Here is a 24,776-nt window from a genome sequence, read left to right as displayed (position 1 = left end):
ATAATCATCACTTGTAACAGTTTAGTATGTACCCTTCAAGACCCTGTTGCAGTAACTCTATACCCTTGATGGTCAACAGTTCATTTACAGTGACATCCATTTCTTTTGGAGGCCCCTACACTGGGCTGGTGGGGACTTTTCCATTGTTACTGAGGAGCGCATATCATCAATGAGGAGTGCATGTGGGGATGAGTCAGACTTGGCACCCTGGCCTCAGGTGGCTTTCAGTGTAGTCAGAGAGGTGTACAGTGATAACTGTAATACAAGATGAAAAAGGTGTAAGAGAGGAACAGATGAAATGCTGTGGGATTCATGGGGTAAGGAAATTATTTACCTTTGAGGTGATATTTGAGCAATGATGTGAAAGACAGACAAGATGGTTTGGGGGCAGGGAGGCAAAAAACAGATACACTGGTAGGAGAAAGGCACAGAGATGCAGGGGGTTGACAAGGCTATTCCATTTTCCTAGACTGTAGCATGCCTGTATGAGAGTAGCAGCAGATAAAGATGCAAAGGTAGTTTGGGGGAGAACTCTAAACACCTCTATAATAAATCTTGAAAAACTTTTGAACAGAAAAGTGGCATGACTAGAGATGTACATTAGGAATATTAATTAGACATTAGAGGGAGTAGAGTGTCGGTCACAGGCTTTGCAGTAATTTGGAAGAGGAGTTACCACAATGAGGTGTAGTAGTAGCCATTGAGCTGTAGCTGAAACAGGAGCTCTAGGTCTTAGCAGCTACCATATTCCATCAAACCTAAGAAGGCTTTGACTGTATGACACACCTTTAGTTTATGGTACTGGGGTGGGCGTGGGTGGAGGGAGGACACTGCCAGTTAATTTTCAGACACCACCAATTATAAGATGTACCTGATTTTAGAGATTATAATAATGAGGAAATGTGCATCATAAAATCAGTGAAATAGAGTAAATTGCATGTGCACAGGGAAAAGAAGGGGTATGCAAGAAAGAAAGGAGAGAGTTGAGAAAATGAAGGAGGGTGGGGGTGATGAGATCAAAGGCACAAGTGGAGAAGTAGACCTTGAAGAGGAGGATGCATCTTCCTCTGCCATGAGATGAAGAGAAGAACGTGCAGTGACTCAGAGACATGTAGAACTTGAGAAGCTAAAAACATTAAGCAAACCCATATTTAATAACCTCCATCTTGGTAAAAGAGGAGGCAAGGGCATCTGCGAAAAGAATGACGGTAGTGGGTTTGAGGGCTTGGGACTTCAGAGTGGAAAGGTTTCGGGTAAGTGGGGCACTAAAGATGGAGTATTAAAGACAGTTGGCTAGAAGGACAAAAAGCATTCCCAACAGAAATGAGGGGCCCAGTTAAGGTTCAAAAGCACAGATTTATAAAGAAACCAATTGGCCCTATTTTATGACTTTGTCCAGGAACACTTGGTACCCTGCGAGAAGGATGGAAGAAAACAAGAGGAAGGTGCTTTCTGCAGGGTGGGAGATTGGCTGGATAGGTATGGTGGAAGGACAGAAAAGCTGAATAATCAGAATTTCTCCTAAGAGATACAGTTGATTCGGCTTGCCATGGAGTTCAGGCTGAGAAATGAGAGGTAAGGCCAGAAGAAGAGTAATAGATGAACAGATTTTTAAAGTTGCAGTAGGGTTTTAAAGGATTCAAGATTATAAAGAAGGTGAAGAAAAAATTATTTTGGAGAGGTGGAGTAGGTGAGTAGAAGGTTGATTGGGGAATTTCAGAATTTCAGATCATAGGGTTGAGTATTGAAGATATGTTATCATTCTCAAACACAGATGGGAGTATATCTCTGTGTGGCCTGAAAACCTCTATTTCAGGGTGAAGTCTCTACTACTCATAGAACAGACAGGGCTCATCACAGGCTGGCCCCATCCTACTCTTCCAGACTAGTGTCTCCTCATTGCTTCCCCATATTCTAACCACACTGAACTCTTCTCTATGCCCAGAATCCTCAAGGCTTTTATCTACCTTTTGCCTTTGCTCATGCTCTTTCCCTCGCATGAAATGTTCTTCCTTCTCTCCTCTGCCTTGCAAACTCCTGTTCATCTTCAAGACCGAACTCAGACGGCACTTCCTCTGCCAGGTCATTCAGCAACACTGAGCACACCTTCGTCTGTGTGAACTCTGCTCTGTTCGGACATCCTATGGAATTTTATCACAAATGTATTGATTTATATGTGTCTTCAGTAGATTATAAACTCCTTGAAGTCAGAAACTAATTCTCTTCTTTACCCACAGTGGATGCACATAACATTAGGTACTTAATATCTGCTTTTGTTGTCTTTGTTGTTGAATTTTAAATGCATGAGCTAATCCAGTGCTTCTTAAACATTAATGTGCATTCGAATCACCTGGAGATCTTGTTAACATTCGGATTCTGATTTAGTCTGAAGTGGGGTCTGGGATTCTGCCTTTCTAACAAGCTGCCAGGTGATGCCCGTGATGCTGGTTAATGGAAACTAATCCATAGTGTCTTTGCCCAAGTAAATAGCAGAAGTGGAGTAAAGATAAAGGTCAGTAGGAATGTGGAAGTGGAGCAGAGATTGGAAGAACTCTCAGTATGAACAGGGAAGCCCTAAAAATGATAGCAGAATGTCACGTGGGAAGAGATGCTTAAAGCTTGGACTTAAGCAGGAGACCATTTGTGGAGGGTGGTAGTTGACAAGACTGGATGATATCGTTCTATCACTTGTATTTTAGAAAAGGAAAGGCTGTTTGGTGATGGCAGCTGCTGTGTCAGGACTACAGTGAAGGATGGTCTCATGGAGAGGGCTTCAGGGGAAGGGATTGGCATTGCAGAAGGCGGGTTTGGGGATTCACAGGAAGGGTTAGGGGCCTCCAGTGTTTATTCCCAGTAGAATGGCATTTTCACCAGTGCAGACAGAGGGTGAAGGAATGGGAAAGCTGCTTTCTGGGGGAAGGGAAGCCCCTGAGGAGATGAGAGGTACTAGAATTTAACAAGGAATCATTTCCTGATCTTAAGTTTCCAGGTTCAAAGCACAGAAATTCCCTTTTTCTTTTTTGTCTTTTATATATTTATTTATTTATATTTTATTTTTGGCTGCATTGGGTCTTCGTTGCTGCACGTGGGCTTTCTCTAGTTGCGGCGAGCGGAGGCTACTCTTTGTTGCGGTGTGTGGGCTTCTTATTACGGTGGCTTCTCGTTGTGGAGCACGGGCTCTAGGCGCGTAGGCTTCAGTAATTGTGCATCGCAGGCTTAGTTGCTCTGCGGCACGTGGGAACTTCCCGGACCAGGGCTCGAACCCGTGTCTCCTGCACTGGCAGGCAGATTCTTAACCACTGCACCACCAAGGAAGTCCACTTTTTTTTTTTTAAACTCATAGATGACAGAAGAGGTAGTACTAATAAGCATTCTGTTCCCACATATAGTCTCACAGATCTGATAATGCTAGGGATGGGTTCAGTAAGCCTAATTTCTTTAAGTACTATTGTATAGAAGCAATATATGCTTTTCTAACATAGGGGAAAAGGCAAAAATAAATTTAGAAATGTTTAAATTTCCTCCTATGAATCCCCTTCTCCCACAAGGAGGTAATCCAGCTTGATGTGTACCCTTCCAGCTTTTATCCATGCAAATTTAAGTACACATAGACAGGAATTTTTCAAATTTCTTAACAGTACTTTTACATGCACATTATTCTACAGATTGTTTTTCGCACTTAGGACTGTGTCATAAACATCTCTCCAGGCCAATGGATAGTTTTTCTAGTAATTTTTAAATAGCTATGTATAAATATAGATGTCCCATAATTTGTTCTGTCATTCTCCTACTGATGGGACAGTTGGGTAATTTCCAACTTTTGCTACTACAAACGTGACACACAAAGAGATTTCTGTTGTTACCAGTGCCTTAATAACAGAACTCTGTGATTTCAACCAGCCACCCATATCACAAGTAACTTTTTTTTTCAAGGACCTCTTTTAATGAAGCCTAGCAGTGGCCAGACCTGTACTATCCAATATAGAAGCCACTAGTCACATGTAGCTACTTACATTTAAATTTACTAAAATTAAATCAAATTAAAAATTCCCTTCCTCAACCACATCAGCTTCATTTCACGTGCTCAGCAGCCACATGTGAGTAGCGGCCACCCTGTTGGACAGTACAGAACAGACCGTTTCCATCCTCACAGAAAATTCCATTGGACAGGCTGGACCAAACACTCTAATGTTACATCCTAAAGAAGAACATCTTTTTCAGTGGGCTGGTGTTTTAAGGAGAGCACAGTTTTTAAAAGTACGAACTTTGTGTCTTAATTGGTTGCCTCTGCAGTTACTTCAATGAGAATCAATACCCAGATGAAGCAAAAAGAGAAGAAATTGCAAATGCTTGCAACGCAGTTATACAGAAGCCAGGTAAGGTAGCAAGTGCTGCTTGGCTCTGCTGGAGCTCTCGGCTCAGGTCATCATTTGGGACCTAAGTCTCTTCCTCTCCCAACGGGGTGCTCTTGGCTCCATTCCTGCCATCCTCCTGTGGATGGCCACTCCCCTGTCCTGTTCAAACAGTGCTTCTTAGGGGGTGATCACGCTACTCCAAATCAAACTTCATGTGGCAATTCCCAGCGAGTGTCCTTGCTTGAGATACGCAACCTGGAAATTATTTTTTGTGAAGACTGTGTAGATTTCTTTTTCCAAAAATACAGCATAAATATGCCAATTTCAAAATAGTTTTAAAGTTTGGTATACTTAAGCAAGGTTAGTTAATGAAATTATTAAGATAGGGTGTGTGGGTTTTTTTGGTGTTTTTACAACTGTTGAAAATTCTATAAGTCTGTCTTTCTGCTTGAAGAAAGAATTTTTTGGAGTTGGCTTCTTCCTCCTTCCTACATCGGGATGACTTCTTAGGTGGGAAAAAATGTAGGGTAATTCCATTCTGAAGTCCTGTTGTTCCTGTGCAAGTCCACAGAACCCCTGAAGCACTCATACATCTTTCCTTCCAAGTGCTAAAGTGCTCTTTCATGTTTTACAGGGTTTTTTTTTTTAACCAGAAACCATTCTCAGTTAAGATGATCCAGTTGATCTCCATTTGGCCAGTTACGTAGATTGGCTTAAAGGCTATATATATCAACAACACAAAAGTATCACTGTTTTATAATAATTAAATACTAATTTATCCCCCCCCTTAGTTAGAAGCCAGACTTTTAATAATCTAGAACATACAAGCTCAGCTACAGTGATACCTGTACCCTTATTTTACACAAGCCAAAAAGTCCCAGCCCTAAAGCTGTGCTGGAACTCAAACTCTTCGTGGAAAATACTTCACCCCCTTACCATCAAGGGCCTAACCTGTTTTCTGGTTTCTCCACCCAGTGTGGATTAAAAGCTGAATAAGGGAGGAGGGAAAGGTACAAGGTGGTTGCCATGTTGGTAAACATGGTGCTATCCATAAAACGTCACATTTGACAGCAAAGAAGAGAATACATTTAAAATGCAGTTTGAATTGTGCTGTGTGTTCCAGCATAGTTACAATTACGGCTGGTCATAGTGATCTTAATCTTCAAGAAAACATGGATAGCATTCTCTGTCTTAAGACAGCAGGAAACTAGGTAATATAAGGCCTTAAAGATGTAAATAAACTTCAGCTATCTGGAAACTTGATAAAGAATAACATATTCATCTAGAATGATGCTGATCAAATGAAACCTTCATATACAATCATGTGAACTCTGAACCCCTAGTAGACCGGATTCTTTAATGTAGTAATATTGGAATTCCCTAATATTGTGTGGTTTTCTGAATTCAAGCATTTTGTGTTATTAGTTGCTATTTGTATGTTTATTTATATGTTTATTCATTCAGTAATTGAGTCTGTACATAGTACTAGCTCATGCTAAAAAATATTACTTCTATATCTGTTATTCTGGCAAGAAATGCAATCAAAAGAACATTTTTAAAAAGAAAAGTAGTAACCCTTAAAACTAGTCTCAGATATAGATTATCTGAATTTTATTGCATGCATTCACAGGCAAAAAACTGTCAGATCTGGAACGAGTTACCTCCCTGAAAGTGTATAATTGGTTTGCTAACAGACGGAAGGAGATCAAGAGGAGAGCCAATATCGGTAATGTATCAGAGAGGCTGCTGTCTCTTTTGAGGCAGTCATGGACGTTGCGTTTATTTTAAGAGTGACTTCCATTTAGAACTGCAGGTCTAAATGATCCTACCTCTTAAGCCTAATGAGACTTGCCCTTACGTTTTTCTTCATTGTAGTTTTAATAATGCGAAGTTAATATTAATTACACTATTTGTATTGTAATAAGAATGGCATTATTTCTGAAACTCATTGTTCTCAATATGCTAGAATCTAGAATGTCTCTGATCAGTTACTCCTGGGGTGCATATTAAAGATACTTGTAAGGGCTTGAGAGAGGGAGTGTGATACCCTTAGCGTCTTCGTTATTACTGAGCTATATGACCTAGATGTTAAGAAACATGTGATTAATAAAATTGGAATAAGAGAGTCTTAATATACAAGGAACCTAGTAAAAGGCGAGATTTTTTTTTTTTTTTTAAAGAGAGAGCATTTAAGAAACATGAATTGATGAGATTGGGGTGGAGGGGTGGTTTTGAGCTTCTAAAATTGTGTTTCATTTATAAACGTACTTCCTTCCCCTTCATCGTTACAATTCTCAAGTGTTTTATAGAACCCCAAGACAGGAGAGCTGTTTAATTAGTTGGTAAGTATTTATGAAGCACCTAACAGTCAGCCACTCAAATGTACACGCATAGCAGCAGGGGCTCCAGAATGGGAAACGTGTTCCTCCCCTGACCTCTGTGCCGCCGAGTTCCATCTGTCTGCAATTTAAAAGAAACAAAACATAGAGAGGAGTCTAGGTTTTTGTTTAATTGCATTCTAATTTCCTCAATACAAACTCAGTGTTTAGACCATGATGGCGATGTAACAGATAATTTAGGGATCTATTTGCTTTTTTCGAAGAAGCAGCAATCCTGGAGAGTCATGGGATAGATGTACAGAGTCCCGGAGGCCATTCCAACAGTGATGACGTCGACGGAAATGACTACTCAGAGCAGGTGAGCAGCGGAGGGGAGGCTGCCGGATACAGGGTGGGTGGGACGGTGTGACAATTCCGTGGGTGCGTTTTGTACGGGGTGGGGGAGGGGAGGCAAGCGAATGTCCCTCCACTCGGCTCCTGTGTCTAGTTAGATTTTCGTGTAATTTGAAAGTGAATTTGTGAGAAATCGTTATTCACCCACATGGATTTATTGTCATATAACAGGATACTTGGCAAGTACGCAATGGGGAGGAGGAGGAGGGAAGAAGTTCAGAGGGAGGCAGAGAAGCAGAGAAGGTAGAAGAAGAGAGGAGGATCTGATCCAAACAAGCAAGTTCCACCGTCCACCACACACACACTCACTGTCCGAGAGACACTAGGGGCTGCGGGCAGCTGTGACCCTGCCTGGACACGTTCGGACCAGCACACAGTAGAAGGGCCCACCCACTTCGGCCCCGTTGCCGTGGGAACCCTCGTGCCGAGATAGTGGGTTCCTCCAGAGTCTCTGGCACATGGACACACACACCCTCTCATAAATGCATGTCTGCCCACCTCACCCTGACTTACTCTCCACTGCTTAGGGGGAAAATATATTTAATTGTAGCCACTGGATGGAATAATTCAGTAACTAAGAATGTGGGAATTTTCCCCCCACATATCTGTTGACAGAGTTCATTACATTTTTTATAGGATTTTAAACTCATTCCATTTGGAATATGAAGAGAATGTACGGTCTCTTCTCCTAGGCCCCAGCAGGAAAACATCTGCTCTTTCCTATTTGATGTACACCTTTACCTTGCCCCTCGGCCAGCTCTTTTAATAGAGTCCACTGTGGCCTTCTGCCGACCGCTTTGCAGCCCCTGTTTACCGGCTTGAGCATAGACACTGCCACTGCCAGGGTACCAGCAGTTCCATGCTGATCCCTACTTAAACTAAAGGCCAGCCTGTGCGAATGAGCACAGAATTTCCCTCTGAGGACTTCAAATCAGCGCTCCATGTTTCACTCAAGAGAATGTTGTGTGAGTCTAAGTGGAAACATTCCTGTTAGTTTTTAGTCTACCAATGTAGGTGGATCACTTCCACTTTTTCTCCCAGATGCCCTAAGGGCAACACATGCCATGCTATTTTTCGCCCAAAGGGACTCACCCTTTTCCAAAGCTTTTCGATGCAGAGTTCCCCTGAAGATGTGACAGGTGAGAAACTTACCCCTTGTGTGAAACACCATCTTCAGCGCCTGACGAACATCCTGCAGTGCCAGTTTCCTCCACAGCTGTATTGTTTAACACATCGGCGTTGCGGAGGGCGAGCTTCGCACTCCCTCCAAGTAAGACACCTGCACTTCCCTTGCCCGGCTCCCTTACAGTGGGAGAGTGCCAGGTGACATTTTCTCGGGAAGCCATTTCCAGCAGTTACACTTTTGTCCTATTGTAATTGAGAGTTTGGGGTTTGGGTGGGGGGGTTGGTTTGTTTTTTACAAAAATGCATTTTTATCCGAAAGGTGTTGGTGCTGTAGTTTTGTCTAGTCTTCTCAGTTGAGTAGAGAGATACTATGAATTCTGATAATCTGTTCGTAAGAGCACCAATCCAGAATTTAAGCTCACCTAGTTTGGCCTTCAGTAACTAGTGTTGTATTTGTTGCAAACTTGGAATGGTCCAGGTTTGATCATCATCCCCAGCAATCTTTCTGATAGAAGGAAAAAATTCTCAACAAGAAAAAAACATTTTAGTGCTTTTTATTTGTTGAATCATAAAAATGCCAACCCGAGGTCTCTGGACCTATATCCATTCAGTGTCTACTTAAATACATTTCACCTCTATTCTATCATGACGCCCCCAACTCTGTTTTCTCCCACGAATGTTCTGCCTCCCCTTGCCCGCAGCATGCCTTTCTGTGAGCTAGAGAATTTTACCAGTGCACTAATAACATTTGTTTCTTATCTCTGCACATCTAGGACGACAGCACTAGCCATAGTGACCACCAAGACCCCATCTCATTAGCTGTGGAAATGGCAGCAGTCAACCACACTATCTTGGCATTGGCCCGACAAGGAGCCAACGAAATCAAGACAGAGGCCCTGGATGACGACTGATGAGGGAGGATTGGACACGAGAAGTTAACTTAGTTTAGACGTAGCACCTTAGCAGACTTTCCTCGGTCCTTAACATGTGTTCTTACAGTATAACTTGCAGTTTCTTGTATGTCAGTTAGCCGTTAGGGTCTTGTTCTGTGAAGATGGCATGGTGCCCTCAGCCTTTGCATATACTCTCAGTATTAATTCCCAGTAAATAATAACCAACCAACCAACCAACCAATCAACCTTCCCTCTCCCAGACCCCGAGGCTAGAAAATCTTGCTGCTCTGTCTTAGCATTCCAAGAAAGTGCTTCCAGGTATTTAGATAGCCCTCAGTTCTCAAATATTAGGCTGTGTGTATTGGGTACCTTTAGATTCCTGTAACACTAGTCTGTACCCCTTCCTTCCCCAAGACTGGTAGGATGCAAGCTGAGGTAGTGTGGCCCAGGATGGACAGACGCCATTTGGGGAGTACCCACAGAGTAAAAGGGACACTAGAACCCCCACCTCAGTGTGGGAAGAATTGATTTCCAGCTGCAATAAGCCGTGCCTCATAATAGTCACACTGTGGCTAGATTATACTTCTTTGGGTGCTGTGCTAAGAATGTCAGTGGAAACACTCGATCTCAGATTTTGGTTGATGTTAACATGCCTGACACAGACATCCTTTCCTCTCACAAGCTGTGTGACTTAAGTAGATAAAATACTGCCTCTGCCTTTGGGACCATGATTAAAACAAACAAACAGAAAAATGACAAAAAACAAAAGTCATTTAAAAAAACAAACCCACAAAGCCCAGCTTGAGAGCACTGGGAAAAAACATGAGCTGAAGGTCTAATGGATGTTAGGTCCAGTTCTCAGAACCACTATACAGTACGTGGCACAGGTACATGCCGGCCTGGAAAGGTGCTGGAGGTCGTCACGGAAGCTGCTTTGCCTCCTGTCTGTGTCCCCTTTCCCTGCTACCAAAAAAAGGCATTTCGAGGATGGAGCTAAGGTCAAAAGTAAGTGAATGAACTTCCAGTCTTTGTATCCATTAACTGAAGCCCCCTCAACATGAGAGGTTGATAGAGGACTTTATAGCGGGATTATGCTGACTGACTCTCACAAACGCAAATACTTTCCTAACTAGGAGCAGAAAAAAAGCAGGGGACGTTTGCCACTTATGCGGTGGGTCTGCGAGATACAACAGGATGTGACTGCTTTGGTGTTCTCTTTACTCTGTCCTTGTAGAGGTGTGAAAAGCTATATTGCTACAGGCAATTTATTTAATAATTGGAAGCCATACTGATAATGGATGTGGTAATATTTGTAAAGTTTAATCTACTTTAAGCGGCAGTAACTAATGGAATTTTTTTCCTTGATCACATATGTAGCACTTTTGTTACTTTTTAAAGATATTTATATTTGATAAATCTTTTTTTCATTTTGAGAACTCAAAATACCAAACAAACAGTGAACTTGAGTTATAAAGTCACCCTGTGATCACCTTGTCGTCCAGTAGCAAAATGATGAACTATTCATGCGTCCAAGAAAATTACATCTGCTGGCCTTGTATGAAAATGATCTCTTGGCATCCCGATTAAAGGACACAGTGTCACTGTGGGTAAGAGGAAACAGCCTTCAGTGTAGCAGCGTAGGGTGCGTCTGAAAGAGGCACAGCTGCTCTCTATTTCCTGCCTCGTTCCCTCTCTCCTTCCTACAGACAACGAAGCCTCGTTTAAAGGGGAATATGGGCCTGGCTGTTAAGCAGGGCGTCATGTGTTTATCCATTGCCTGAAAGTGATTCTAAAATTGAAGGAGGGTGCCATTTCCTTACCTCTTCACCCTTCCTCCCCCACCAGATGTTTTCAACTTAAAACCATTGAGAGAGAGAATGACTGGCCGCCTTCATTTCTCCTTTCCTCAGCAGTGAGTTTGAACATCCGCCAGCTTCTAGCTGGTCTCACTCCACCTAAGGCACACGCTGATGAGATCACCTCCACTGTCTGTTCATCCTGCTTATGTCAGTGTGAGGAAGCCTTTGAGAGGCATGAAGGTGCCACCTTCTGTGGGTCTGTGACTTTATAGAGCTACAGGCAGGGCCTGGGCCTGCTCTTGTCCTTGGATTTCAGGGGGAAAATGTATATATTTTTTTCCAGCTTCCAAGAATTGAAGTAAAATGGAGTAGCCTTTTCTGTTTAACTATATTACTTGAACCAACGAATTCAAGAGTAGCATTTGTTATTCTCAGGAATGATCGATCCCCCCACTCATTTTCTTTCTCGGTGTGTTTGACTTTTTATTTCTATTAGAAGACTGTGTTATCTTTCTTTCCTTTCCTTTGATATTATTTAGAAAAAATACAACATATCTTTCCATTTCGGTGGAATTTTGTCTGCTTATTTTCAGTTGAATCAGAAAGAAAAGGAGAGAGAAAAATATACTGACAAGCCACATCCATGATTTATTGTAAGGAGATTATTATAATTGATAGCTTCTTTAAGATGGGATTGCTAGTATCATTTGTTCTTGCTGGTCCTTTTAAAGAAACAGACTCAAACTGTAAAGGCAGCTGCAGTTTCTAAAGAAACAGGGTGATTGCCAGAGAAGAGCTAAAAGGTTTCATTGATTTAGGACCTTTAAGGAAGGAAAGAAAGCTTCAAAGAGTAAAGGAGAGTATCCATGAAGGCAGTACCAGGTGCTTACCTGGAAATCTGGGAAAAGTGAAAGAATGTGTCTGCCAGTGCGGGGCAGCATTGCCTTGGGTTCAGTAGGAACTGGAGGAAGGAGCCCTGCACGCGGAGTTCTTTGATTAAAGACGACTGCCGGTCTGCTCTAACATCTACTGCCTTACATACAACTTTTGCTTTTTCTCCAGAAGTGAAAATTTAGTTCTTTGGGGCCTCGATTTAAGTCTACCATTGGTTTTTTGTCATCAGGTTTAACTCTGCTGTCTTCTCCAGGCTACCTTAGTTCTTACAGTGGCATATGGAGTTGCCACTGTCTAATTTGTAATATCTTTGGGGAGTAAATTTTTTTCTTAAGCTTTTTCAGGCTTAAGAGGTGGTATTAAAATAGAAACCCTAAACTGCTCTCTTACTGAAGGGAAAATAGCCAGGCTCTTAAAGCATCCCATCGTGTGCTTTTCGGTTTTTCTGTCCTCTTTTCTCACTTCCTGCTGTACTTTTTTCAGGCCCCCGAGGACTCTTTCAGGGGCTGCTCCTTCCCAGGTGAGGAAGACTGAATGTGTCAGGTGGGGAAACCTTGCAAGCAGTTCAGGTAACTTGTCTGTTATTCTTTTAAGACACTTTCATTGAATTATACTGTGGTCACATGGGTAAATTTCCTAGCCTTCTTAAAACACAGCCTTACAAAGGGACCCTTTAAAGATGGACCATCCTAATGCCATTTCTGCCCATCTCTTGAGAATCGTAACAGCAGATGAAGGCCAGGGAGGGCTACACGGTACACTCTGATCTGCGACCTTCCAGGACCCGTCAGTACCAAATAGACATTGTGGTTTGTTTCAGCAAAGCCTGTAAGGCCGGAGCACCCCTTAAGGCAGTTTTCTTCAAGTCTCAGTACTTTGGGTGGCCTCCTCCCGCCTGTAGTTTGTAGAGTTCCCGCATGTTGTCGTTCGGTGGGTGGGCTCTCCCCCACGTCTCGTAGTCCTTCACAGAAAGAGAGATCCTCGAACAGGAAGACCCCTTTCAGCTCAGGCGCGGTGATCACCTAAAAGGACGTGAGGGAGGGAGCAGCCCCTCAGTATGGGAGGATGCAAACCCAGCCCCCGTGTCCTGTAGGTTTATCATGGCAGTAGTTGCTGATGAACAGCACCTTTACCTCAAAAGGGACAACTCGTGAAGAGCTAGTGATACAGTTGCTTTCGTTCTCCCTGTTCGGCCTCTGTCTTTACACACTTCCCTCTTGGATTTCAACCATCAGGCACCAAGTGTAAGTAAACAGACTTTCATTTCATCAGGAATCTACAGTCACATCCTCTCTGTCTGTGAACAACTCCTCTTCTCTTTTCCTCTGGGCTCCAAACCAAGGTCTCATCTTGAGCTGACTCCTTGCTGGAATCTTTTTATCCTCTGCAGCAGGCAGAGTAGGTGGGTGTGGTCCATCTCTTCACACAAACACCCCTTCCTGTCTTGCAGCCCAGCTTTTTGACCAGCTACATATTCCGCTGACCAGCTACTCTCTCTGCCCACAACAGTGGAAATAATCCCTTTTTCATAAATGATACCCCACCCCCGTCCTTAAAATGTGAACGTCAAGTCCTTCTCTCTCTTTGGTCTTAAGAAGGGTTTGGGTAGAAGCAGTCTTCCCATTTAACTCGTGGCTCTGCCTTTTAAAATTGCTGTTTGTCTCTTTTTGTTGTTGTTCAGAGAACCACCAGAGTATTTTTTTCCCCAATGAGTCTCAACAGATTCTTAGGCAATAATTTTTCTTCTTATTGATGACCTTGTGTGCAGTAGCACTCTACATTCAATAGTCCTGACCCTCTACTCGTGCGTTGGTTTTCTGTGTTAATCACTGTGTGTGATTTAAATCTTATGTCAGAGTGGTGATAGAGTTTGTCATTTTGTTGTTGTGATTATTAGTGATGTTTTACTACTGTATTCATTGGGGCTGCGTTGAGACCAGCCAAATCCATTTATAGCTTTACTGAGCCGCGTTTGTTTGTCAAGATTTCCCAAGTGAACGTTGGGCACATTGACCAGCTCCTGCTGGTGGTATCTCTGCGGGGCACAGGGGTGGGGTGGGGGGGGGTGCAGCGGGGCAGGGCTAGGAGCTGCGTAAGACATTCCTTTTTGTGTGCTCTCTAAATAACAAGGATGTTTACTCAGGATTGGGGGATCAGTTGTTAGCCATATTGAATTTGGCAAACTGAGCTGCATGCCCTGGAAACCCTCTTCTGTTTCTTAATCTCCATATTGTCTGGTTGCCATTACCTGGTAATACCTAAATTACCCAGTTTAAAGGTATCGCACCATAATGAGAATGGGAGGTTTTCCCCGGGAGGCAACCGTGAATGCCCAGGTTATCCTGGAAGGATTGCCCTAACGGTGGTGTGCTGTCAAAGCAGGGGCCCTTTCTTTTTCTGTACTGCGGTTGCCTTCATGATAGGGTCTTCTTTTCAAAAGATGATAATCACTTAAGAGGAAAGATTTCCTTACTGCTCTCAAGAGAACTGCCGCACTAAGGTGGTGGGAAAGGCTTTTTAAACACATCAAGCCCATAAGTCCATTTCCAGTCACAGAAACCCCTCTCACAAACAGGTTATACAAAAGGCTGTTCTTAATTCTCACAGGCTAAAAGTGATAAGCTACTACTCTTGCCGTCTTAGAGGGTCGATGGTTGACTCACTAATCGCTGGAAGCTTATAAATTGACCAAGTTTCCATACCAGCTTCATTATTCTTCCTTAGTGGGGATGAGAAACAGCAGCAAAAGGAAAGCTAACGATCTTGAGAAATCTAGTTTCCGGTAACAATGGTTTTCTTTTCTAATCAAGAGGGGAATAAACATGGGAGGGAGGAGAGGGAAAATCTGGCTGCACGCGGGGATCTTGCATCCCCTTCTTATTGTCACCCAAAGACCTCGAGGACGTGGTAGGCGCCTTGGGATTCCAGGTACGCCTATCCTGGGCTTCATTTTTATCATTCCTCCTGTGACACCTGGGGCCAGGCAGTGAGCAGAACTAAATCTGTGCATTCAAGCAAAATCTAACTAGCATTTTTACACCCTGCAGTTTCCCACACACGTCTCACACCCGTTCTCTCATTAGCCGCAGCTCCCGCACAACAAGCGGAAGGACGCCTCTGCGGGGGGCCTTTGCGCTTCCCTCCTGACATCCCTTTTCCTGGGCAGTTACGGGAGCCATCTTGCCCCCGTCCGGACGGCAGCGCTGTGCCCTCCGGTGGGTGCGGGGGCGGCAGTGGCGTGTGAGCCGGCCTGGGCGCGGGCGAGTGTGCACGGCTCCACGGGCGCTTCACACCACCTCGGGACGCCGGCCCCCGTGACTCCATTTTCATTCTCTCCCTTAAATAAAAATGGCTCTATACAGTCATAATTAACTCTCAGATTCACGTTGGTGTGCTGTGAGCAAATGAAGGTTTGCCTGAATCCTTTCAAATTGTAACCATGGCGATTGAGGGGGGTGGCACAGAATGAATATATAAAAATATAACGACAATTGTTCTGAATGACTGAGTGTCCTCCTGACATGTAATTAGCTGTTTTAACAGCAAGATGTAGATTGGCATGGTCATAATTAAAAGGATTTCCGTCCTTTATGTGATTGAAAATGGCAGATCTCCCATTCCCTGTTCCCTTTTAGCACTAATGCTCCCAAGAACATTTGGAACAGCAACTCAGTAAACTAAAATAATGACATAGTGTTCGCGTCCTCTCCTAAGTGAAAGAGAAGGATTGGAGTTATTTCAGCTTCAGAATGGAAGCCTTTGATTACTGCTCCCCATTAGACTAAGTCACATGAAACCTGTCGCTCACATCCAGTTTCAACCTGCTCCATCTATGGCAGAAACTACAGTCAGAATCCCAAACTGAGTCAACCACTGATGAGGCCTCCAGAGTACTCTGTCCCACATGCCAACCAGCCAGGGTCACGTGTCGGCCTTACCTGATGTTTCCTGCTTCACGAGCTCCCTAGAATTCACATTTTCCCTTGGTCACTTGATACTTCCATTGCCGTCACCATCAGGAAGTGTTTTTCAAACAGGAGCTTACACTTGAGTTAGATAGGCTTTTCCTGAGCTAGAGCAGAAGACATGACACGAACACAGATGAATAAACTAAAACATATGGTCTGTAGAGAACTATGCGGCATAAGTGGAATACTGTTGTTTGCAATGTCCTAACGTTACTGGTGGAGAAGGACACGTGTGAATTTCACCCAGGTTTGCTCACATCTCTGGTAATTGCCAGCTTCCTCATGTCAGCAGCCTTTGGTTACCCTGAGTTTTCCCCATTGTTCTGCTGTGTCAGTGGGATTGCCCCCGCCTTGGCCCTTCCACATCCATGTTCTCTCCCTCCCACTTTTTTTTTCTTTTCCACCCACCCTGTCCCATGGAGCACCATGTTGTCTTGACACCATACATGGCCTGCCCACAAAGCCCGTGTTCTCACCCTGAGGCCTCAGGCTGGACGGGAGCTGCTGCGTCACTATCTAGCCTTTCTCTAGAATATGCCTTGTTTGGTTTTTCCCGTCACTTCAGTTATATGATCAAGAGTGAGTCTACACAAATACCAGCACCCAACATAGTGCCAAGTGGCCCTTCACAAGCCGTTTCAGTCCCTGAGGTTCCTGGCTGTGCTGGTGAGCCTGGCCCCTGAGCCCTTTGTTCAGGCCTGGACACTCCAGGGTCAGGTGGCAGCCGCTAAAGAAAAATACAGCTCTTGCTTTTGTTCATACTTTCCTGCTTACCCTTTTACCCATCTTCTCCCCTCTCCACATATCAGAGGGAATCCTAACCCAAACATTAAACTTCAGTTTCATAAAAATGCTGAGGTAGGCTGCTGCTTTCTAACTGTTCTCTCCCTTTAGCCCCCAGTACACACACACACACACACACACACACACAGGAATTTGGATATAAAGGTTCTGCCTTGGGATTCTTTTTTTTCCCCCTCAAAATACTTGCAATCAAATGTGTAATAGTTGTGCTAGAACAGGAAAAATAATGCCATAAAGGGTTTTTACTCAGTGCTGCTTTTCCTACAAGATCTAAAAGTGACTTAACCCCGACTCCTGCATGCCACCTGCTTTCAAGATAGACGTGCAGTCATTGGGACTTCTTTATGGGATCCTGTTGGTCATCTGACAGCTGGAATGGTTGTGGATTCATGACCCCGAAGACTACAGTATCCCATCCCTTTTCTTATTTTCCCAACTGCTGAAAGATAACTATCTCCATTAGAATTGAGAATCTGTCTTAAGATTAGCGATTCTGAAAACTGACTAGATGAGTATAATTCTGTGATTTGTGAGACATGCATTCAGCCAGCCAGCAGAACATTCTGATTATCTGCTTACATTCAAAGAAAATAGAATTATCACTGCAGTTAAAACCTTCAAACACAATCTACTCCTTTAGGGATCAAAGTATTAGATGTGCTGCTTAAAGGATGGTGCTACGTAAAAAGAACTGGAGTTGGCCAGACATTTCCCTCCCCAGATGTTTCCACAGGCCACTTTGGTGACTCAGAAAACCCTTCACCACATATTCCTTTACCACCCGCAGCCCCGCTAAAAAGAAAATAAAGCCAGCTTACCAAAATCAGTGAAAATACAGGTAGTGCTTACCCCTGCAATATGTATTTTTTTGGAAGAAAACACCAGAAGTAACCAGAGTAAAGATGCCGTCATTCTAAATCATCGTACCTCCCAAGCATTCGAAGCTCGAAGTAGCCGCTGACACTTGCTAGCTTGTCCTGTGTGCCCAGCACTGTGCTGAGTGTTTTCACTGTCTCATTGATTCTTGAAGATTCACAGACCATACTGAGCAGTACCCCCTAAATGAAGTCAAGTAAAATCTCCAGTCACTTCTCTCATCCTGGTAGAACATTAACAGGATGTCTGCCTGGCCCTGCTGAGTGAAATCTCTGTACTTAACCTGTTCCTTTTTCTCTTAGGCATTGCCGGATGATTCCCCCCTGGTGCACTGTTGCCCCGCCATCATTTCTGTGCCGACACTGGACCAGTGTCACTGTGATGATCTAGACACCAGGGCATCCTTCCTCCTTGGCCTTTCTCCTGTTACTCATGGTTACAGAAACGCAGTGAACGCAGTGAGGCTTGGCTGCTGTGATGCAAAACCTCTTGTTTCAAGTCCCCTGTCCCCATCTCCGCCTCTAGGAGGTGAATGGGAAGGTCTTGCCTTTTGCTGGGATGGAAGATCTTGGCTGTCACAGTCTGAGTTCTGAGGGGAACTCGAATATCCTAGCATTGCTTGGGGGTAGGTGCTCTAAGTGGAAGCAGAGAATATTAAAAGCTCACTCTTCCTGTTCTCTCTCTATTCAGCTCTTGGAGCATTTTTTCAGTGCCTGTGTTTGGAAGTTTCGCTAAGCCATTCCAGCTCAGTCCACTGTCCCTTCCGTCACAATCACGAGAGGCGGTGGGGCTGGGCCAGTGCTTTGGAGATTGGAGGCTCTGGAATGCCAGTGTTGGATCAGTGTCTGCCCTGCCGTGGGCTCTCTCTGGCTCGGCGTAAGAACTTTCTGGTAACCACAGTCCAGCTCAGGGGCGAGCTGCCTTGGGGTTGGTGTGGCAGCTCAGTGACTGTTGTCAGGGACGCGGGCTCTAAGCTGACCTGAGGACTCAGCTAACTAAAATCCATGCGCCTCCCTCCCATTCTCCAGCTCTTTACCTCTCAATAGGTGGTTCTGCAGGGGCCGGCTCTGTCGCTTCTCTCTCTTCCGACCGCTTAGTCGTGCCCTAAGCATCCTTGAAGCCCAAGAACGGGAACCGCCCCAGGAGCAAGGCCTCGCTGGGAGTGGCCCTGGGAGAGGGTCCCCATGTTGACCACTGGGGATTGGTGGCCCTTGTAATAGGCACCTTGTTTCATTAGCCGGCTCGTGGGGGGTTTTGGTTATCCACTCCACTCACCCCACCAAATAAACCCACCCTTAAAGGGAAGGGAAGAAGGCACGTGTGCTTTCCACTGAGGTGCTGATCCCGATTTGGAATCTCTGGTGGCAGCTGGGGGAGACTTCAGAAGGGAGGTGTGGGCTCTTCCCGAGGAAGGCGCACGTGACTCACCAGCCAGTGTGCACGCAGAGCTGGTCCCAGGACACCTGTTCTCTTCGTAACTTCCCACTCCCTCCAGGTCAGGTGTAACTAATCTGTCTGATTTCTGGCTTCCTTTGAGCACGGAAACCTCTCCTTTTGCTTTACTGGAACTAAGAGCCCAGCATGAAGTTGTGACGCTTATCCTTCCACTTCATCATTCACTGAAGCTATTAAACTGGAAAGAGAACGGCATTAGTGCTGTATTAATGTACACAGCAGCCACTCTAGTGATATTACCCTGAACTCTTGTTTTTATGCCACGGGGGGCAGGGCAGTACGTACGTTAGGAGTGGACCGAATGAAGGTGAGGGAGCTGGGCTGCGGGCTCCTGTCAGGAGCATTATCGTTAGTTTTCATTTGCCTTGGAAACCACATTCAGTATTGTTAGTCAGTGAACCCCTTCATCATTCATCTCTGAAAATGGGCACCACGAACGGAAACCAAAGGTACGGGGGGCGGGGCAAGAGCTCTCTGCCTGCACTGGCAGCTCTGGCAGGGCTGCTCTTGATTGCGCTCGGTTCCCAGAACCCTCGTCTCACCGGGGCCTCTTCTCTTCCTAGTAGTTTCTCTCGCACTGACGGTAGGAAGCGCACTGACGGTAGGAAGCGAGTCCGTGCAGCCCGAGCGTCACCCCCAGCCCAGCGGCTGCGAGCCTAGAGCCGGCCACCCAGGCACCCCGCGCGTGCTCTCCGCCCCATCTGTCCCTCCTGCTCTGCCCAAGCTAGAAGGACAGAGGCCTCTGCCGGTTCGCCCAGGCCGCAAGGGGGGCCACTGTCCCCGCCAGAAGATGCCGAGAGCATCACAGCCGCCTCCCCTGGAAGAGCCCACAGCCTTCTCTGATCCCCCGTGGGCTCCCCTCCCTCCCAAGGCCGTGGTCACGCTGGGTATGCAGCACCTTCCGAGGATGAATTTCTCTTTCTGTTTTTTAAGTGCCTACACAAGTTACAGACCTCTGGGACCCGCCAGAGTCGGCCTGTGCCCTGCCCTCCCTCCCCAACCCTGCCCTGGCCCTTGGGGTGGGTGGCCACGGTGGCTGCCCCTCCCCAGGGTCCCCGGGTTCCGCAGGCAGAACAACTGCAGGGGTGAGCACGCGGGCTGTCGCTCTCCCCTGTGCTGCTGCTTCACGGGCGTTTCTGTGGACGGGATGCCGGTCCTGGTCCCAGAGACTGTGTAGGAGCCTGCTTAGCGAAGTCCGCAGCTGCCGAGCGAGCGAGCGGGAGAGCGAGACAGCCTCGGTGCAGAAGCCCGGGCGTCTCTGACAGCCGCCAGAAGGTGCGTCCAGACCCAAGAGGCAAAGAGTCAATCAGAGCTATAAACAGGATTATTCATTTGCCGTCATCGGTCACTGACCCCTGGCTGCCTGTCCTCGTCCTCTCTTCCTGGATTTGAGGGATCAGGGTGTCTGCCCACAAGGGCCCAGAAAGGCCGTCATCGGTAGGGGGTGAAACAAGATCAGAAGTGCATCTTTGAAAACGAGTGTGAGATTGTTTGCTTCTTTTTTAAAGTACTTTAAGTCTGACCTAAACTCGGGGCCTTGATCACGTGGTGGGCGGATGAGGAGGGTTCTTCTGTGGCCGCACTGTTGACATCGTGGCACCCAGCAGCGCTCGGATGACTGGCTGGTGAGTAAGAAGGGTTTTGCAGAATGCAACAATCCATACCCAGGCACTTTATTTTCATTATGAATCCAGCATTTTTGTTCGGACAGTGGAGTGACCCATACACTGGGCATTCCCACTTAACACGTACAGCGTTTGCCACAGGGACTGAGCTGGGTGGCCAACGGGGGCGGTAGATGGAAGCGATGGGGTGGGCGAGCACCGCCGTGGAGGTGGCCTGTGAGGCTGCCGTGGAGCCGCTGCCCCCGTGAGCCGAGCCCCGAGCAGACCCTCGGCGCTCCAGGCGCCGGGCCACAGGTTCCACGGCGCTTGTCGGCTCCCCGTGTTGTAGTTGAAGAGTGTGAGCGAGGTTGGCACGAGGCTGAACCGGAGGAGGGGAGAGGAGAGGAGAGGAGAGGCGGGTTTCTCTCCGATCACCTGGACCGGGGGCTCACCTGGACCGGGGGCGCTGGGGGATGGTTCCCGCCGCGGAACCCCATGCGGCTCCGTCTCCCTGGGCGTCCGTTGTAGGGTGGGAACTCGCTGGCGCAGCGAGTTTAAAGTGTAAGGCGAGTTGATGGGGGTCATTTGATCAGATGCCAGGGGTGCCTCGGGTCTGCTGGAAAGTCTTTAGCATCCTCCAAATACTGGAGTACCTGCGACGGGCTGAGTGGGGCCCCTGCGGGCAGGCGGGGGGGGGGGTCGGGGCAGAGCGTTCCCCCTGCCTTCGCCGTCGTGTCTTAGTCTTTGTGTTTCCCTTTGGTGTCTCCGGGTCTCTGTCCCCATCTTGTGCACCATGTGTCCCTGAGGGGAGTCACACCTGTGTCTGAGTCTGCTGTAAGGTGTTCAGTCTACCTCAAGGGGTCATCATGGTCAACTCTGTCCCATAGCAATCCTTCCGACGTCGCCACACACACTGGAATGTATATCTGCCCCGGCCCCAGCCCGCCTTCCTGTCAGTAACCTCCTGACCCCATCTTTTCCTCTATCACCACAAACTCCTAGTGCAAATTGGATGCTGCTTTAAATGTGAAAACACTTGTTCAAAAGCTATAAAACCTGAATGAAAGCTAAAGCTGAATTTATAAGCCTTGTTGCATATGAGCCAAAAGTGCAAAAAGCTCTATATAATGAACTAACCTGCCACTCGTATAAATATAAATATATATAAATATATTAAAATCAGACTGTTCTACAAAATTGTGTATTTGTATTTTTGTGTACGTACAATTTTCTGCTAAGCAGAAGGAGGATGTAGTATAGGATGCTGTGAGAAGAGATTTGGTTTAATCCTATTTCTTTGTTACTTATTTTTGTTAACATCAGATGCCTGTCTTCGTCTTACGTGTAATGACACTGTTTGGAAAGCTGCAGTATCTCTCTTCCTTAGGGGCAGAGTCCATGAGAGAATGAAATGTGGGGTGGAGAGAGCTGTCCTGGCCACCGAACACGGGACAGTGGCCCAGGCTGCCTGGGAGCCACTCGAGGCCCTAAGGTGGGACTGAGGGAGGACGCAGGGAAGCAAAAATCCCGTTTCTAGACATCAGCTTCCAAACAAACAGACTGTCAGAGCTAACGCAGACGCCCCACCAGCCACTGGGAGGGGACGTGGGACCTCTTGGAAGTGAGGGACAGGGCCTCTCATCTCTGGGCCAGAAGCCTGCCCGGAAAGCAGCAGGGGGCTGTGCCTGGCAGTGCTGCCCTGCTCACCGGCCCTGAGCTCCCCGCCCCTCTTCCAAGTAGTCGCTGCCTTTTTCAGATCAGGTTACAAAACGCCTCCCCTCTGCCGAGCTGCTGGCGCTTCATCCCCCAGGCCTCCAGCCCCAGTTAACCTGGAGGGTCTCAGAACCCACCTTCCGCCGGTGCTAACACCCAAGAGGGGGTAGCGTGGCTGCCAGCAATGGCCAGAAACCGCCCATCGGACAGGCCGGGCCGGAGGACAAGCTCCGCGTGCCCAGGACAGCCGGCCCTCCCACCACAAAGGCGTCCAGAGGCCCTGGCCTGGGACTGCCTCTGCTGCCCACCCACCTCTCAGCCCCAAGACAGTCCCTCGTGACGTGAACCTTCTCTAGGGAGAGCGATACTGCACCTTCACCTGTGGGACTCATATTTATAACATTGTGTAATGACTGTAGCAAACAGCCCTTGTTTCTAGATGTAAATGGTCAAAGAAACAAGTGCTCTATTGTATTGATTAAAATAGTTCCAATGAGTCCTGTATCATTGTATCTCCTATTCTGGATTAGTGCCTTTTGGACAGTAGACTGTTCTGTAATTAAAATGTAGTATACTGCTTTTTTGTACAGTTTTGTTTTAATAAAACTTTTTTTTAATTTGTGTTTATTTTAGTATTGTACCTATTAGAGAATAAAATGTATAACTGAACAAAGACTGGTCGGGATTTCTTTGAGTAAGGACAGTCATTTGGGAAGTGCCCTGTCACTTCTGTTCTGAGCATCTGTCCCTTCATGCTTTTGAAAACGGACTGGTGCCCCAGAGACCCGAGGACACTTGAAAGGGGTTAAGGGGACAATCAAGCACTTCCTGGTTGAGGGAACGTCAGCCGTGAATCCGGCCCCTTCTCCTCCAGCCTGTGCTCCCTTCATGTCTGCCCCGAATCCCCCAGGAGAAGCCATCTCTTCGCGTAGCTTCCCCGCCCGTGATCCCCTCACTACAGGCACCACCCTCCCACATCCTAAAACCACTGGGATGCTGGAAGCTTCTCTTCCATGAGGACCACACCCTTGGACTTTGCTGAGCCGTGAACTCCCACCTCAGGCCATGCCCCGAGCACCTCATTTTCCTAGGGGCTTCACCTTTAGCAGTAAAAAACACAATATGAAAGAAAGCTGAAGCTTTGTAATTTGTGTAAGGCGTCCAATGGTTGGGAGCAAATTCTTGAGCAGGACTGAAGGATCGGGTGCCAAAGCTCCCCTTTCACCCAACAGGCTAGGATAGGTTCAACGACCCCTTCTCAGAGACGCAGTCTGTTTTCTCATTATGCATAACTAGAAAAGACTCTGCAAAACTTTAAGCTGCCCTCAAACCCTAAGTTGCCAACGTAGATGGGCGGGTTTTCGGGGGATGGGGATGCCGAGGACCATCCCCCCCCCCGCCCCATGCCACTCTACTGGGGCCAGAACTGCTCCTTCTGGTTCTGTCCTTCAGGGCCCACCTGCCCCCAGAGCACCACCACCCCCGCGCCTCGTCTGCGAGTCCTCCAAACACACTTGCCTGGAGGTCACCTCCTCAACCCCTAAAGCTCTGGAGCCCCTCTTGTGGGCGCCACACTCGAGGTTCTGCGACCGTGGGACTTGTCCAGCGACACCAGGCCCGGTGCAGGACGGCGCACACATGTTCCGAGGAACCCAGTAGCGAGAGAGTGAACGAACTAAACGTGACATACCCACTAGCGCCCATTTTGGGGTCTGAGCAACCGTGAAAACCCCACAGCCTCGTGCAAAGGAGATCTCATTTAGTTGCAAGACAGTAAGTAACGGCTCGAAAAATACGATTTACCCTAGGAGCTAAATCAATCTGAGACTCTTGCCTCAGAGCAGGACAGCTCCTGGCTGCCAAATTTCTGTCATTATTCGGCAGTGCTTATCTCTGAGAACAAGTCTCGGGCACTTAGGAATACAAACAAGTCCCGCCAAGACGTGCTCTGACTGGCGGCCACCTCTAATCAGCCCTCCCCGTGGCTGCAGCCCTACGTTTGCAAGTACCTTTTATAGCAGGCGCAGGCGGAGTGATTCACTGATGCAGGGCCACCAGCGCACTGGGCCGACTGCGTCCTCGCGGCTGTGGGCTGGGCTCCTGGACCATGAGCAGGACGGTGCAAGCCATCTCGGGAGGGCTGCTTCTCTCCCCGGCGCTGGCTCAAGCCCACGCTGGGCTACAGCTGGGTGCCACGTCCTCAGGATGTCGGCCTCAGGGGCAAGCAGGGCCCAACAAATGCCATCGGGCTTCACAGCCTGCGGGGACTGGACCGCCGGTGTGCACATCCATTGTCCTCCTCCCCCAAACACCTCGTTGCAGAACCTTCGAGGGTCCACTCACCCGTGCAGCAGTGGAAAGAAGTCCTCTGTTCCCCAGCTGCGGCGTCTGACAGGGGGCCCAGCGTGCAGGTCGAGGTGGACAGTGGAGCTGAGGCGTGAGAGCTGGGACACCCCTGTTCCCGAGAAGCGGTATCCCGGCTAGGTAGCCCAGAAGCTCCGATTACCTTGAATGTAAGGCCATCAAAAAGCTTCTGTTGGTCCTTGGCTCCTGAAAAA

General features: G+C 47.0%; 1 protein-coding gene across 13 annotated transcripts in view; it reads left to right on the top strand.

Moving 5' to 3' along the window:
• The window catches only part of HMBOX1 (homeobox containing 1), a 207,133-nt gene extending 184,242 nt beyond the window's left edge, over window positions 1–22,891 (top strand). For 2 of the 13 annotated variants that reach the window (XM_033857580.2, XM_033857583.2), the window contains exons 7-11: window positions 4,294–4,376; window positions 5,986–6,081; window positions 6,958–7,052; window positions 7,259–7,330; window positions 8,986–22,891. In XM_033857580.2, the coding sequence (XP_033713471.1) occupies window positions 4,294–4,376; window positions 5,986–6,081; window positions 6,958–7,052; window positions 7,259–7,330; window positions 8,986–9,123 (484 nt within the window). In that variant the 3' untranslated portion in view covers window positions 9,124–22,891. Of the gene's footprint in view, window positions 1–4,293; window positions 4,377–5,985; window positions 6,082–6,654; window positions 6,698–6,957; window positions 7,053–7,258; window positions 7,364–8,985 lie in introns of those variants that run through there. The other 11 variants (XM_033857582.2, XM_033857581.2, XM_073805781.1 and 8 more) reach the window with 11 other exon arrangements.
• The last annotated feature ends 1,885 nt before the right edge of the window (window positions 22,892–24,776 follow it).

This window comes from Tursiops truncatus, chromosome 6, assembly GCF_011762595.2.
Source record: "Tursiops truncatus isolate mTurTru1 chromosome 6, mTurTru1.mat.Y, whole genome shotgun sequence".
NCBI classification, from domain to species: domain Eukaryota; kingdom Metazoa; phylum Chordata; class Mammalia; order Artiodactyla; family Delphinidae; genus Tursiops; species Tursiops truncatus.
This window is presented reverse-complemented; position numbering and strand designations above follow the sequence as displayed.